At 24.3% G+C, this 17,548-nt stretch overlaps 2 protein-coding genes across 2 annotated transcripts; both read left to right on the top strand.

Annotated features, from left to right (window-relative positions):
• Window positions 1–463: 463 nt before the first annotated feature.
• Window positions 464–3,120, top strand: LOC135923423 (SCAN domain-containing protein 3-like). Its single transcript, XM_065458160.1, has 5 exons — window positions 464–551; window positions 1,641–2,006; window positions 2,511–2,582; window positions 2,767–2,838; window positions 3,029–3,120. The coding sequence occupies exons 1-5, from the start codon at window positions 464–466 to the stop codon at window positions 3,118–3,120; spliced, it is 690 nt and encodes a 229-aa protein (XP_065314232.1).
• Window positions 3,121–15,024: 11,904 nt separating this feature from the next.
• Window positions 15,025–15,458, top strand: LOC135923416 (uncharacterized). The gene is made up of 2 exons (XM_065458148.1): window positions 15,025–15,177; window positions 15,225–15,458. The coding sequence occupies exons 1-2, from the start codon at window positions 15,025–15,027 to the stop codon at window positions 15,456–15,458; spliced, it is 387 nt and encodes a 128-aa protein (XP_065314220.1).
• Window positions 15,459–17,548: the final 2,090 nt, after the last annotated feature.

The raw sequence follows: 17,548 nt of genomic DNA, 5'->3' as shown, positions 1-17,548 counted from the left end.
AAATATTTCATTTTCAATTTTCAATAATGTTAATGTCATAATTTATTTTCATTTTATTTCATTTAATATAATGTTCATTATATAGTAAGATTTATTTTGGAAATGATTAATGAATACTACAAGCAAAAATTTCTTTCAATTTTTTTTGGAAAAAAAATATTTTGTTGACCTTTTTCCTATAATAGAAGGAGAAGAAAAAAAATATTTATAAAAGGAAATAGAAAATTTAAGATATAGAATTTTTTTTCTAGTTAATACTAAATTTCAAATTTCTTTTTTTATATATTTATAATTCAAAATATTAATATTTTTAATAATGCCCCAATTAGTACCTAAAAATCTTACTGAATATAATATTTTTAAACAAATTCTCATGACGAAAAATTATACAAATATTGATGGAATAGATGCCAAACTAAAATCTAAAATTAAAGGACTTTTTTATTTAAAAAATAATACTATAATGGGTTCGAAGAAAAGCAAGCCAATTATTATATTGTCCGAATTGGGTGAAATATTTAAGACACATCACAATGATAAGAATCATACAGGTAAATGTTTATTGAATTACTTTTTATTTATATTCGAATAATTTGATTGATTAAATAAATATTCACTAGTATATTATTAGCATAGTTGAAAAATATTCGAATATTATTTTATTTTCATATTGTAGTTTATTTGGTGTTAGTTAAACCCGACCCAACCCGTCAAATTGTGATTATTTTATTTCGGTTTGTCTGAAATTTATTTTTCCATATGGGTTTTTCATCGAATTTAAATTTAATAAATGATATCAATTAGTGATCTGCTTCGGGATTAATATTTTAAGCATGATCCATTTTTTAAAAAAATTTGTTAGGCTCTGCCCTATCCCCAATTTTTTCATATATTTGTCCAGAAAAACGCAACCCCATGTAAAAATTATTTGTCCGCCCGGCTCGGTCCGAATTTATTTAAATATAGAAAAAATTAATAATTTTTTAATTGTAAAAAATAAATTTACAAATAAAAATATTACGTCCTATTTCTTGCAAGTTTTAAAATATATTAATTTATTTCATAAAATTGAATAATAACAGCCCGACCCGGCAGAATTTTTTTAAAAATATTAGGCCCTACCCAGCCAGAAAGTGCGGGAGGACCATAAATCATGGATATTATTTTAATGTTAGATAATTTTGCAATTTTCATTTTATTTTACAATATTTTTTTTAAGATTATTATAAAATAATTTATCATTTTCTAATAATATACAAAAAAATAAATAAATTTTAAGTAAATCTATTTTATATTTCTAATTTGATTGGGATTTTGTCAATTATGTTGTGGTTAGGAATTTAAGGGAAAAAATTGGTTGCTTCGTATTGGACACCTAAAGTGTATCCTGGTTCGATTTATTGGTAAAGAGCAGGATGTTTGGACTGCTATAATAGCTTCGTTTAAACAAAAAAAACGAAAGAAACAAATCGAAAAACACAAGAAAATAAATAAGAAAAATTACAATGTCATCAAACACTATGTGTTCTTATTGGCATGTAAAATATAAAATATTAGTTTAAGCTTTTTTTCAAAAAAATATATTATACGGGCCTATTATTTTTAAGAAAAACTAGTAATCTTTTTCCCCAAATATTTAGGAGTGAACACAACTATCAAATCGATTGAAACAATATATGCAACTGTTCCAGTGAATAAGCTCAAAGATTATATAAAAAATTGCGAGGTATGCTCATTGAAGACGACGTTGCCGAAGACTCCAACTGGTAAAGCTTTAAAGTCAACGGCAGTATGGGGTCGAGTTGTAATGGATCTTATTGATTTTAGTAGCACTCCTGATGGAGAATTTAAATACATAATTCACTTTAAAGGCCATTTTTTTAATACATACGCAAAGCCTCTTATATCAAAACAAGGGGAACAAACAGTAAAAGTTATACGGAAATTGTTTTTTACTTTTGGTCCTCCAAAAATTTTACAAAGTGATAATGGACGAGAATTTAAAAGTAAATATAATTATTGATTTGTCTTAAAAAAACTTGTAGATAAAATAGTTGAATCTATGTTAAAGGATGAATTTCCAAAGGTAATATTTGCACATTCGCGACCATGCCACCTAGAAACCAATGGTTTAATTGAGCGAGCAAATGGAACTTTAGTGTCAAGAATAAGCGGATACATGCTGGACACAAAAAAACATGATTGGGTGACTGCGCTCCCTAAAATTGTATTTAATATCAATCTAGGATATTCTAGAACAACTAAAAACACCCCATTTAATATTATTTTCGCTAGAACACCGGAACTGACACAAGAAATAGTTAATGTGGCTTCTGATCATGAATAAATGAGTAAAAATTCATATTATTTAAGAGGGCTCAGTTTAATAATCTATCGAAATTTTTAAAAAAAAATTAAAATTCTTAATGGACCCCTTAATTTTCAGAAAATTTAAACCTCCGCATCGCCACTACTCCAAATAAAAAAATGATTATTTTATATTTATAAAGGTTTGGTTTATACTCTTCCGAGGTTAACATCAAGGGAAAACTTATTGATAGAATATGATCCTGATGAAATCGGTAATAATAGAACTAAATATTTAATTGTAACTCCTAAATTTTTTAAAGGTTTAATTCAAAATTATCGAAATTTATAAAATAATTAATAATTTTCGGAAAATTTAAACCTCCGCATCGCCACCAGTCTTTAAATAAAAAATGATTATTTTATTTTTAAATATATTTACCCCCTAATTCTATAAAGGTTTGGTTCATACTCTTCCAAGACTAACATCAAACGAAAATTCATTGATAGAATTTGATCCTGATGAAATCAGTAATAATAAAATATGTAAAAATATAATTGTAACTCCTAAATTTTTTAATGGTTTAATTCAAAATTATCGAAATTTATAAAAAATAATATTAATATTTTCACAAAATTTAAACTTCTGCATCGCCACCAGTCTTTAAATAAAAAATGATTATTTTATTTTTAAATATATTTACCCCCTAATTCTATAAAGGTTTGGTTCATACTCTTCCAAGACTAACATCAAACGAAAATTCATTGATAGAATGTGATCCTGGTGAAATCAGTAATAATAAAATATGCTAGAATAAAAATATAATTGTAACTCCTAAATTTTTTAATAGTTTAATTCATAATGTTACATCTAGTTCAACTTCTTATTGATCGAGTCTAATCCTGATTAAATGAGTAAAAATTGAATGATAATAAATATTTTAAACTTAAAATTAATTCAAAATTCTATACCAAGCTCATCATATAATGGCAATGGATTGAGAAATCATTCCTTTTCTGATGAAAGTAATAAAATCAAGAAATATTTTACTAACTCTACAAATTTAACTCTTCATTTTTATATATTTTTTATTTTAAACAAGATTTCACCATAGTTTCTAATGAGACTTGCAATACGTTATAACTACTTTATAACAATAACAGTACTGATAAACCTGAGGGTGTTCTGATTGCTTACAAGATAAGGAGGGCAAATTCTTATGAATCCTTTTACAATATTGAATATATTCTTTCGGAGGGAACAAAATATAAAATTGGAAATATAATATTATGAAAAGATAATTATACTACAAACTCGATTGGCAACAGCATCGAAAATATTTTAACCAGACTACCTTCGTTCATTTCATATTTAATAGCTAGGAAGAAGCAAGAGAATGCTTATAAGAATAAAATTAAAAAGATAAAATTTTGCATTGGTGGGGATCACGTACTTATCCCAATAAATAAAAATGATAGATCTAATCTATGCCCCAAAAATATTGAGGCCGAAGCCGAAATTTTGAGATTTAAAAATATTACAAATTAGATTAAGTTTCTAGCAAACAATTTTATCATTAGGCTACAATGAGTTTATAAATAGCAATGACTATATTTAACCCCTGCTTATAATTGTATTTAATAAAGAAGTCTAAATGTATTTAACTTTTATTTAATACCCATGTTTATGTTCTGTGTGAATAATAATATTCATTATATCTTAGGATGCCCGCTTAGCCTGATAAAATTAATATAATCAAAAGATTTTTTAATTACTATTTATTAGATACCCATAAAAATTCACTATCTTATGGCTAGTTGAAATATAGTATGTTTAGACTAGGCCAGAAAATCAACTTTCACCTAAACTCATCTAACTCAAAAACTATTATAGATGATCTAATTTTTTTTAAAGATTAAGAATTGAGCTATACATTGATATTAATTTTTGGTTGATATATTACCTTTAAATGTTTTCTCAAGTTGAAGCAACTAGTTTTGTTTGCTGATAAAACCTCGGCCACATCTTACAGCAAAATTTATATATTGTGTTAATTTTTTTATCGAGATTAAAATAATTTGTGAATTAAGGAAAAGGAAATTTCATATCATCATCATTTTCAAGAGATATTCCTTTGTCGATATGATCTGTACCAATTATTTTCATTATCATTCTATACTGTCGACATTTAAAAATTTTTATTTTTTTGAAAAACATATTATATTTTTAAATGTAAATTTAAATTTTAAAATAAAATAAAATTATAAGATTATGATTTTAGAATTAATTATAAAATTGTTATAATAATTTTTGCTATTTATTTAGTAACGAGCTACCGTTATCTCTCTTTTTAAAAAAATGGTGCACGCTAAAGATATCGATACTAAAAAAAATAGCTATGGAATATCGTGCTAATATAGAACACTGCAAATTATATATTTCAAGTTCAGGATTGGAACCGAAAAAAAATTTAAAAAATTGTTTTATCTTCATTCTCTTTTATTTCTGTAAATTCTATCCAACTAGACATTTTGTTAATTTGTTGACCCCCTCCCCCAGACCAGGTCATACCCATCAAGACCAAGAATGAAGACTTTCAGTCAAACCATATTAAAATTAGTTTTTATTTGATACCCATTTCAAAAAAAATTAATTTTTACACCCCCACCCCCACCCCCACCCCCTAGACAGTCTATTATGGGGCAGACATTGACCTCCAGTTGAATAGATCTTTAGATTAGCTATCGATTGATACCCATATCAAAAAAAATATTTTTTACCCCCCCCCCCTCATCCCCTAGACCGCCCATTATGGGGCAGAAATTGACCTTCATTGAATAAATCTTTTGATTAGCTATCGATTGATACCCATATCAAAAAAAATATTTTTTACACCCCACCCCCACACCCTAGACCGCCCATTATGGGGCAGAGATTGAACCCTGTTGAATAGATCTTTTGATTGGCTATCGATTGATACACATATCAAAAAAAATTATTTTTTACCCCCCCCCCCCTCCGCCCCCCATCATCCTACCCCCCTAGACCGCCCATTATGGGTCAGAGATTGACCTCCAGTTGAATAGATCTTATGATTAGCTATCGATTGATACCCTATACTTAGTGTTGCGTAATCGGCTAAAAACTACGCCTAAGCCTAATAAGGCTAAGCCTAAAAATCGGCTAAGCCTAATTAGGCTAAGCCTAAAAATCGGCTAAGCCTAATTAGGCTAAGCCTAAAAATCGGCTAAGCCTAATTAGGCTAAGCCTAAAAATCGGCTAAGCCTAATTAGGCTAAGCCTAAAAATCGGCTAAGCCTAATTAGGCTAAGCTTAAAAATCGGCTAAGCCTAATAATCGGCTAAGCCTAATTAGGTAAGCCTAAAAATCGGCTAAAACTAAAAATCGGCTAAGCCTAATTAGGTTAAGCCTAAAAATTGGCTAAGCCTATATATATCTGCTAAAATTAAATTAGTCAAAATTCTGCATCGATGCTTATTATTAATTATTATTTATTTATTTTAGTAAAATAAATTTATTTTATTTATATTTAATGTAAATATTTTATTATTATCAACAAATAAACATGATATGATTTAATATTTTTTATTTATATTATTATATTTTGAAATGAAAATAAATTTATTTATTTGATGTTATTTTAATAAAAAAAATAATATGCTGCTATATTGTAAAAATGTAATATTCTTTTTAATATAATTTATTAGTGATTTTTACAATCTTCTTTATAAATACATCTTTTATTGAGGAATTATATTGTAAATTTTATTAGATAAATAAACAATCTTTTAGGTGAAATCTTTTATAATTTTTTTATCATTTAAAATTATCTATTTTTTATTAAATGAGGTGGATTTTATGAAACTTTTTTGATGATTTTATATGATCTTTTTAAGGATAATATTTTAATGTGACAATTGTCATAATCGTTATTTTATAAGTTTTTTGAATTTTTTTGAAAAAAATAGGTTAAAAAAAGTATTAATAACATGTGTAAATATAAATTTAGTGAAGATGTACCAAAGAAAAGTGACAATTGTCATAATCGCTATTTTTAAAGTTTTTTGATTTTTTTTGACGACAATATGTTAAAATAAGTATTAATAACATGTTTAAATAAAAATTTAGTGAAGATGTACCATAGAAAAGTGACAATTGTCATAATCGTTATTTTATACGTTTTTTGAATTTTTTTGAAGAAAATATGTTAAAATAAGTATTAAAAACATGTTTAAATAAAAATTTAGTGAAGATGTACCATAGAAAAGTGACAATTGTCATAATCGTTATTTTATACGTTTTTTGAATTTTTTTGAAGAAAATAGGTTAAATAAGTAGTAAAAACATGTTTAAATAAAAATTTAGTGAAGATGTACCATAGAAAAGTGACAATTATCATAATCGTTATTTTATAAGTTTTTGGAATTTTTTTGAAGAAAATTTGTTAAAATAAGTATTAATAACATGTGTAAATATAAATTTAGTGAAGATGTACCATAGAAAAGTGACAATTATCATAATCGTTATTTTATACGTTTTTTGAATTTTTTTGAAGAAAATATGTTAAAATAAGTATTAAAAACATGTTTAAATAAAAATTTAGTGAAGATGTACCATAGAAAAGTGACAATTGTCATAATCGTTATTTTATACGTTTTTTGAATTTTTTGAAGAAAATAGGTTAAAATAAGTAGTAAAAACATGTTTAAATAAAAATTTAGTGAAGATGTACCATAGAAAAGTGACAATTATCATAATCGTTATTTTATAAGTTTTTGGAATTTTTTTGAAGAAAATTTGTTAAAAAAAGTATTAATAACATGTGTAAATATAAATTTAGTGAAGATGTACCATAGAAAAGTGACAATTGTCATAATCGTTATTTTATAAGTTTTTTGAATTTTTTTGAAGAAAATATGTTAAAATAAGTATTGATAACATGTTTAAATAAAATTTAGTGAAGATGTACCATAGAAAATTGACATTGTCATAATGGGTATTTTTAAAGTTTTTTGACGAAAATATGTTAAAATAAGTATTAATAACATGTGTAAATATAAATTGAAGACAATGAAAAGTGACAATTGTCATAATCGTTATTTTTAAAGTTTTTTGAATTTTTTTGACGAAAATATGTTAAAATAAGTATTAAATTAATAACATGTGTAAATATAAATTTAGTGAAGATGTACTCTAGATAAGCGACAATTTTCATAATCATTATTTTTTAAATTTTTTGATTTTTGTTGACGAAATAATAACATGTGTAAATAAAAATTTAGTGAAGATGTACTATAGAAAAGTGACAATTGTCATAATCGTTATTTTTAAAATTTCTTTGATGTAAATGGGTAAAAATATAGATTGTAAATTTAAAATTGCCTGAGTATATGCCATAGAAACACATATGGTAATAATAGATTCTTCCCCAAAAACAGGAGCAAATTGGCATTTTATTACATTTGTTCATCGGGTCAGAAATTAATATGCAAAATTTATATCATAATATCTAATCCTAATTTAGAAATTATTATTTTTTTTACCAATTTTCATCAGACAATCTTGTTTAAAATTTGGGTAAACTTTTTTTTCTATTTTAAAATCAATATCGATGCAAGTTAACTATTTTCGTCAAAAAAAATCAAAAAACTTTAAAAATAACGATTATGACAATTGTCGCTTATCTAGAGTACATCTTCACTAAATTTTTATTTAAACATGTTATCAATACTTATTTTAAAATATCTTTGTCAATAAAATTCAAAAAACTTTAAAAATAACAATTATGACAAATGTCACTTTTCATTGGTACATCTTCACTAAATTTATATTTACACATGTTATTAATACTTATTTTAACATATTTTCGTCAAAAAAATTCAAAAAACTTTAAAGATAACGATTATGACAATTGTCACTTTTCTATAGTACATCTTCACTAAATTTTTATTTAAACAGGTTTTTAATATTTATTTTAACATATTTTCTTCAAAAAAATTCAAAAAACTTTAAAAATAACAATTATGACAAATGTCACTTTTCATTGGTACATCTTCACTAAATTTATATTTACACATGTTATTAATACTTATTTTAACATATTTTCTTCAAAAAAAATCAAAAAACTTTAAAATTAACGATTATGACAAATGTCACTATCTTCACTAAATTTATATTTAAAAAACTTTAGCGATTATGACAATTTTCACTTTTCATTGGTACATCTTCACTAAATTTATATTTACACATGTTATTAATACTTATTTTAACATATTTTCGTCAAAAAACTTTAAAAATAACGATTATGTCAATTGTCACTTTTCTATGGTACATCTTCACTAAATTTATATTTACACATGTTATTAATACTTATTTTAACATATTTTCGTCAAAAAAATTCAAAAAACTTTAAAAATAGCGATTATGACAATTGTCACTTTTCATTGGTACATCTTCACAAAATTTATATTTACACATGTTATTAATACTTATTTTAACATATTTTCGTCAAAAAAATTCAAAAAACTTTAAAAATAACGATTATGACAATTGTCACTTTTCTATGGTACATCTTCACTAAATTTATATTTACACATGTTATTAATACTTATTTTAACAAATTGTCAAAAAACTTTAAAATTAACCATTATGACAATTGTCACTTTTCATTGGTACATCTTCACTAAATTTATATTTACACATGTTATTAATTCTTATTTTAACATATTTTCGTCAAAAATATTCGAAAAACTTTAAAAATAACGATTATGACAATTGTCACTTTTCTATGGTACATCTTCACTAAATTTATATTTACACATGTTATTAATACTTATTTTAACAAATTTTCGTCAAAAAAATTCAAAAAACTTTAAAATTAACTATTATGACAATTGTCACTTTTCATTGGTACATCTTCACTAAATTTATATTTACATATGATATTAATTCTTATTTTAACATATTTTCGTCAAAAAAATTCGAAAAACTTTAAAAATAACGATTATGACAATTGTCACTTTTCTATGGTACATCTTCACTAAATTTATATTTACACATGTTATTAATACTTATTTTAACAAATTTTCGTCAAAAAAATTCAAAAAACTTTAAAATTAACCATTATGACAATTGTCACTTTTCATTGGTACATCTTCACTAAATTTATATTTACACATGTTATAAATTCTTATTTTAACATATTTTCGTCAAAAAAATTCGAAAAACTTTAAAAATAACGATTATGACAATTGTCACTTTTCTATGGTACATCTTCACTAAATTTATATTTACACATGTTATTAATACTTATTTTAACAAATTTTCGTCAAAAAAATTCAAAAAACTTTAAAATTAACCATTATGACAATTGTCACTTTTCATTGGTACATCTTCACTAAATTTATATTTACACATGTTATTAATTCTTATTTTAACATATTTTCGTCAAAAAAATTCGAAAAACTTTAAAAATAACGATTATGACAATTGTCACTTTTCTGGTACATCTTCACTAAATTTATATTTACACATGTTATTAATACTTATTTTAACAAATTTTCGTCAAAAAAATTCATAAAACTTTAAAATTAACTATTATGACAATTGTCACTTTTCATTGGTACATCTTCACTAAATTTATATTTACACATGTTATTAATTCTTATTTTAACATATTTTCGTCAAAAAAATTCGAAAAACTTTAAAAATAACGATTATGACAATTGTCACTTTTCTATGGTACATCTTCACTAAATTTATATTTACAAATGTTATTAATAATTATTTTAACAAAATTTTCGTCAAAAAAATTCAAAAAACTTTAAAATTAACCATTATGACAATTGTCACTTTTCATTGGTACATCTTCACTAAATTTGTATTTACACATGTTATTAATACTTATTTTAACATACTTTCTTCAAAAAAATTCAAAAAACTTATAAATGAACGATTATGACAATTGTCACATTAAAATATTATCCTTAAAAAGATCATATAAAATAACATCAAAAAAGTTTCATAAAATCCACCTCATTTAATAATTAATAGATAATTTTAAAAAAATGATAAAAGATTTCACCTAAAAGATTGTGTATTTATCTAATAAAATTTACAATATAATTCCTCAATAAAAGATGTATTTACAAAGAAGATTGTGAAAATCACTAATAAATTATATTTAAAGAATATTACATTTTTACAATATAGCAGCATATTATTTTTTTTTATTAAAAAAACATCAAATAAATAAATTTATTTTCATTTCAAAATATAATAATATAAATAAAAAATATTAAATCCTATCATGTTTATTTGTTGATAATAATAAAATATTTACATTAAATAAAATAAATTATTTTACTAAAATAAATAAATAATAATTAATGCTAAGCATCGATGCAGAATTTTGAATAATTTATTTTAGCCAATTTTTAGGCTTAGCCCATTTTTAGGCTTAGCCAATTTTTAGGCTTAGCCGATTTTTAGGCTTAGCCAATTTTTAGGCTTAGCCGATTTTTAGGCTTAGCCTAATTAGGTTTAGCCGATTTTTAGGCTTAGCCTAATTAGGTTTAGCCGATTTTTAGGCTTAGCCTAATTAGGTTTAGCCGATTTTTAGGCTTAGCCTAATTAGGCTTAGCCGATTTTTAGGCTTAGCCTAATTAGGCTTAGCCGATTTTTAGGCTATACCTAATTAGGCTTAGCCGATTTTTCCACCTAAAATCTCGGCTAAGCCGTTTTTAGTCGGCTAAAATTAGCCGATTACGCAACACTACCTATACTATATATATCTTATATCATAAGGCCAAAAAAACAACATAGAAAATGAAAAAACGCAGCGAAACTCGTGGAAAATGCTTTTAAAATAAAATTCCTCTTTATCACCATTAAAACGTGATAATATATTTATCCTTTAAAAAATTGAAATTTTAAAGATATCCCTTTAAATCCCATGAAGATCCCGGATAGTCATGATCCCTTTAAAAATTACGACATATATAGATTTTTTCATTACGGTGATTATATATGGAGATTTTTGTTACAATTTATTAGCACGCCCAATAATTTTAAATCTTCTTTGTAAATAAATCTTTTTTGAGGAATTCTTTTGTGAATTTTATTATAAATAAACATTATTTTAGGTAAAATCTTTTATAATTTTTTTAAAATCATTTTTGTATAATTATCTATATTTTTTAAGTATATTCATCATACATTTTTTTTTAAAAAACGTTTAATGTTTTTAATAAAAGTATTTGTAACTGATTAATCAATCTGATTGACTTGAAACTGGTTAAAGATGTTAAATTATAAATTCAAAGAAGTTGTTCCTTTGAAAAATGATAATTATCATAATCAGTATATTTAAACATATTAGATTTTATTGACGCTAATGGGCAAAAATATGTATAATGTGATTTTATATGATCTATTTAAGGATAATATTATAATGTGACAATTGTCATATTCGTTATTTTTTATAAATACTTGCTTAAAAAAGTAGCATGAAATAACGATTTTAATTTAAATACAATTTAACTAAATAGTTATTTAAGTTTTTTGTTTTTTTTTACATAAATGGGTAAGTAACATGTTAAAATAAAACTTCAGTGAAGATGTACTCTAGACAAGTAGCAATTGTCATAATCGTTATTTTTAAAGTTTTTTGGACACAAATGGGTTAAAATATGGATTGTAAAAATGTTTAATTAATTTCATGAAGATGTACCACAAAAAATTTTGAGAAATCATTCAAAAAAAGATATTTTGTTTAAATTTTATTGAAATAATTTAGAAAAGTGCCAATTATCACAATCTTCGTTCTTTAACTTTCTTATTTTTTTGAGAAATATGTTGGTACTTGGCGAAACAAAAAAAAATGAAAATTTTCATGCTGATAATCGTTGTCTCTTTTATCCTTCTTAAAATTTGATAAAAATATGCAAAGCGTACTAAAAAGGGTTGAACTTGTTAATATATATGGACTGATTTTTATTATTTCTTTTTCACAGTCTATTAACTTAATATTTACCTTAAGGACTGATTTTATTATTTCTTTTATTTTACATTATATTTACGTTACGGACAGATTTTATTATTTCTTTTACTTTACATTATGTTATCTTAAAAGTTTCTTAATACTTTGGTCGTTTAAATCAGGGACTAGAACCCGAACCCAAACCAATATTTCTCCGAACCCAAACCTTTTTTTTAAATCTGGGGTTCAGGGTTCAAGTTTTTATTTTATTTTAAACTTTCTTATTTATTTTAAATCATATGTTAAAAAAAATATAATATAAAAAACATGTAATTTAAGATTTTTATTTATAAAAGATTTCCTATTTAAAAAGAGTTCTTATTCAAAACAATTGTTTTTATATTCAAAAAAATATTAATTTAAAAAAAAAACATTTTTTGGTCATGTAATTATTTTTGTTATATTTAATAATTTTTTAAATTGTATTGTAGTACAGTGTGTGATGGATGATTTAATGAAACATATTGACGATTAAATTAAAACCCATCCATATAAAATTATAATCTTTGCAAAAATAATTAAAATAACAAAAGGAATAATAAAAAAAATTTCAATAATGCTTTGTCTATATTTTAATTATTTTTGCGAAGATTAAAATTTTATATGGATGGGTTTTAATTTAATCGTCAATATGTTTCATTAAATCATCACAACACTGTATTATATCGTCGATCTAGAACGGAGTGCCCCAATTAAACAAATGTTTAAAATGAGAAAATCCATTAAATAAAATTAAATATAGGAAAAATTTATTGATCAATTTTGACAATAACTTTGGTAAAAATGAATATATATTTTTATATATACTGAGAATAAATAAGTTATTATCCACTTCTAACTCAAAAATTTTGAATGTTTAAAATGAGAAAATCAACATTAAAGTTTAAAATAAAATATAGGAAAAATTTATTGATCAATTTTGACAATAACTTTGGCAAAAATCAATATTTTTTAATCTAGTTATTATTTTTATATATATTGGGAATAAATAAGTTATTATCCATTTCTAACTCAAAAATTTTGAAAATGTCGAGTGGGGCACTCCAATTTTAGACGACGATTATATATAATATATTATAATTATGATGATAATTATTTTTATGGTGATACTAATTAAAATAAATTTTTTAAAAAATGATGTTTCTATTATTTTAACTAATTTTAATAAGTCATTGTTTTTCTGGTCTCCGAACCCTGAACCCACCTGAATTCGAACCGGGTTTAAAGATTTTTCACTGAACCCAAACCCTAGTCCATTTTTTTAGAAGGAGGGTTGTCGTCCCTGGTTTAAATGATTGTTATTTTATATTGACCGATTAAATAAATTGTTAAATGGAATTTTATAACATATATATAGATGTAAAATTTATTAGATTCAGTAGTTTAAATTTTTTAATAAATAAAATAAAATTTGTATAACTTTTTTATTTAATGTCTTACTCCCAGTCTACCTTAACATGGTGGCAGCAGCTATCTTTCGTAAAATAAAATTTTATTAAAACACAAAGGTGAGTTTCATATTAATTATTTCTTTTTTCTAAAATAAAAATAATTAAAAAAAAATTTTTTTTATAATTATTTAAATATGTTGGATAATAAAAAACCCACTGTTTTTAATGATACTGTATTATACAAATGTGAGTTTCTTAAATATATAGGAAATATTGATACATATATAACTAAAATTGAACTTATTTTTAAGAATAATAGTACAGATGACGATAATACCACTACCTTACTCCACAATTTACCAAATGATATCTTCTAAACCACAATCTATATGCCCTGAGGCCGATCTTATGAAATCTTCGATACTAATCAACAACAGATTATTACAGCCTGTTAAGACTCGAAACAAGAAAATTAGCGATTTTAATGCTGCGGTTCAAAAGGAGAGCTTAAGTTTTTTAGAGTTGATCACTCAAATTTGTCAGCTCAACAGAGATTGCAACTTGTTGGATACGACAGAGTTATAGAGAAAATAAAGTATCAAGCTTGTCTAAGGAAATAAAGTACAAAAGATTTAATCATTTTAGATGATATCATAAAGATAGGTAAAGAATTAGATGAAATTGATCGAAACATCAATATATAAGATCATTATCAAAGAAAACACACACTCTGATGTAAAACATGTGGAGGGAGTGGCAAGATAAAAAAAAAGTTAATGAACAAAATCAACAAACAGCAGATATGATAATGCCCAGATGATTCCTTATGATGAGACCAACATACATTACGATAATCATTACAAACAACAGTTTAGGACAACCATGGCAGACACGACTATATTATGACAACCTAAGATTTAATAACCAAATCAATTATCATTTTCCAAGACGAAATGATAGATTTCATGAAGAAAAATAATAATTTATCAAATATTGACATATATAACGTATAAAACGAGGTTGAGAATTACAAAGGTGATGCATATATGGTGAACATCAAAATTAACAACGTCGCAACTACAATACAAATGGATACTGGCACCAATTATACCAGAATATATGATAGAAAACAAGCATAAAAAACATTGAAGTCCAACATCTAGTTATCAGGGTACCATGGCAAAACGATACAAATGATAGATTCATGAATGTAGAATACGAAAGGATTCTCAAATTTTGGATGCGTTAATTGTAAACATTAACAAGATGCCTTTGTTAGGAAGATCATGGTTAAAGCATTTTAAGAATATACTTGAAAGATTCATAGGCATGATAGATGTGGATGATAACGTCAAGTTGGCGAAGTTGATATCTAATTACGAATCAAAGTTAACTAATAAACCTGTCATGAAGACTCAAGTTAGATTACGGTAAAGCCAAATGCCAAACCAAAGATTATACCACAGAGAAGGATTCCTTACTCCAGAATAAACAATATAACTAAAGAATTAAATACTTGCCTAGAAAACAAGATCATAGAGCCAGTGAAAGACCTAAGATGGGCGGACCCAATTACACCAGTCTTTAAAAATAATGGGAGTCTCAGGCTTAAAGAAACTGTTAACCCAGCTCTTGAAGATTTTAAATACCCTATACCCAGAATCAACAAATTAGCGAGAGGCAAGATAGATTTTAAATAACCCATTATTCAAATCCCGATTCATAAGAACTCTAGAGATTTACTTACAATATCCACACACAAGAGATTCTTCAGGTTTACAAGATTTCCATTCGGACTTAAAACGTCTTCAGCCATATTTCAACAGACAATGGAACAAGTTTTTGGATCGATAATAGATAATAAACTAATCACTTTATCGTGTTTAAAAATATTGATATTTATGCAAAATATTTTAAAATTAACTTTTAAATAGATGCGAGTTGGGCAGTTTTTGGTGGATTCGAATTAATCTCCATGCACATCATTACAATAAATTAGCCCATATTCAAGAATACCAAAAAGCACGAGTTTAAGCCGGGCCAAATTTACATTATGAAGATGGTTATTGTTTATTAGTTTTATACAGGGTTGTGCATTTCACCGCTCAAATATGGTCAAATTCAAATAAATATTTATTCTTTGTTTTATATATAATGGTAAAAAAATGATTTATAATATTAAATTATATTTTTTAAAATCCTATAATTAATGTTTCACTCTCCATGGCAGAGTCTTGTTCTGATTTATATTCAATATTATCCTCCCTTAATATTTTAAGCAATCTAGGTTATGATATACTCTTAACAATTATCTGGTTGTCGAGATCTTTAATTAATTTCTTTTCTTCGTATAAATATTATCCCAAACCGATCAATTTCTTTCTTAAAAAGAAGAACTAGGATTTGTTAGTAAGATATTATACATTTTTCTTAATTTTCAAGATGGGAAATTCCATTCTAATAACTTGAAGCCGAAATCTGATTGTCATTATGAACTTACTGTTTTCCATATAATTTGGCAATTAAATATACCTCCGCTTTTATTTCTAAAATTTATGATATCCTTTTAAATATTTTGATTATCATCACCTTGAAAATTCCTAATCGAACTCACTACTAGTTGGATTATTCCCTTATATTGGGGATCCAATAAATAATCAGCAATATGAGCACCTATGTTTGAATTGTTTTTTCATCTTTAATTATTTTTCCTTAGGTGGGAAAATTATAAAATCACAGCATGATTTATATGTGTTTTCTAAATTAAGCATCTCGTTTTTTGCGTATTAAAATACATTTATCTATTTTTACTTACAACAATAATATGGCCAAATGTTAAAGAATAGTTTAAAATTTTAAAATTTTCGTCCAAAATATTTCTTACTTTTATATATTGAAAATTTCTCTCGGACAAATATCCAACTTCTCTAACAGCTGCTTTTTTCCTTGCCTTATATTGACGATACCTATCTTGTTTGGATAATTGTAAACAATTTAATAAATTGGCAATTAATAATTTTCTCAACCCATGCTTTAGAAAAATAAAATAAATGTATTTATATATATTGAGATCCAATCAAATTAATGAGAAAAATTCTTTTATTTTTATATTTTAAAATGAAATTCTAATATTTTAATACGATATTATAATTAAATCGTTGCTTGATGATGCAAATATATTTTAAAATAAAATGTAACCTGAGTAATTAGATTGATATACATGCTTTAAATACATATTAGTTAATTAAATCAATATATTTATTCACCAATAACATTTTATAGCCAACCATAATTTTATATGTCAATTTCAAGTGACAAGTTTTTATTAGGTATATTTATAAATAATACAGAGTATGTTTCAATAACATATTTTCTTTAAAATATATTAATAGGATTAACAGTTTTATATAAAAAATTAATAAAATGTAAAAAATAAAATGAGAAAGGGTATTAAGCATTGCCAAAGGCTTCCCCCGAGCTTAATTTTAGATATATTAAAAAAATAAGATTTTAGCTTAATTCATTTAAGTAGATGTACCTGTTTATATGAGGATTTAATATTTTTAAAATAAAACTATTTACAATGTGGTTTTATTCTATATTTTTATAAGAGAACTTCATCTTCTTTTTATTATCAATTATTTTTGTGCTGTTTATAGGAAGACTGACAACTCTAAAATTAAACAAGTTATAATTTTATTCTTTTTATTATACTTTTCTTTTACAAAATTACAACATAAAAATATATCAAGTATTTTTATATTTTTTTACAACTTCGGTTTATAAAAAG

Source organism: Gordionus sp. m RMFG-2023, chromosome 1, assembly GCF_954871325.1.
Source record: "Gordionus sp. m RMFG-2023 chromosome 1, tfGorSpeb1-WG-v2, whole genome shotgun sequence".
NCBI lineage: Eukaryota > Metazoa > Nematomorpha > Gordioida > Chordodea > Parachordodidae > Gordionus > Gordionus sp. m RMFG-2023.
The sequence above is the reverse complement of the archived record's forward strand: the minus strand, read 5'-3'. Positions and strand labels throughout refer to the sequence as shown.

Bases quoted from the DNA above. Each gene is read 5' to 3' on its own strand.
- LOC135923423 (XM_065458160.1), top strand. From the start codon at position 464: ATGGGTTCGAAGAAAAGCAAGCCAATTATTATATTGTCCGAATTGGGT. The intron at 2,583-2,766 runs GTAATAATAGAA...AATTCTATAAAG, and splicing joins ATATGATCCTGATGAAATCG to GTTTGGTTCATACTCTTCCA. The intron at 2,839-3,028 runs GTAATAATAAAA...AATTCTATAAAG, and splicing joins ATTTGATCCTGATGAAATCA to GTTTGGTTCATACTCTTCCA.
- LOC135923416 (XM_065458148.1), top strand. From the start codon at position 15,025: ATGCCTTTGTTAGGAAGATCATGGTTAAAGCATTTTAAGAATATACTT. The intron at 15,178-15,224 runs GTTAGATTACGG...ATTATACCACAG, and splicing joins AACCTGTCATGAAGACTCAA to AGAAGGATTCCTTACTCCAG.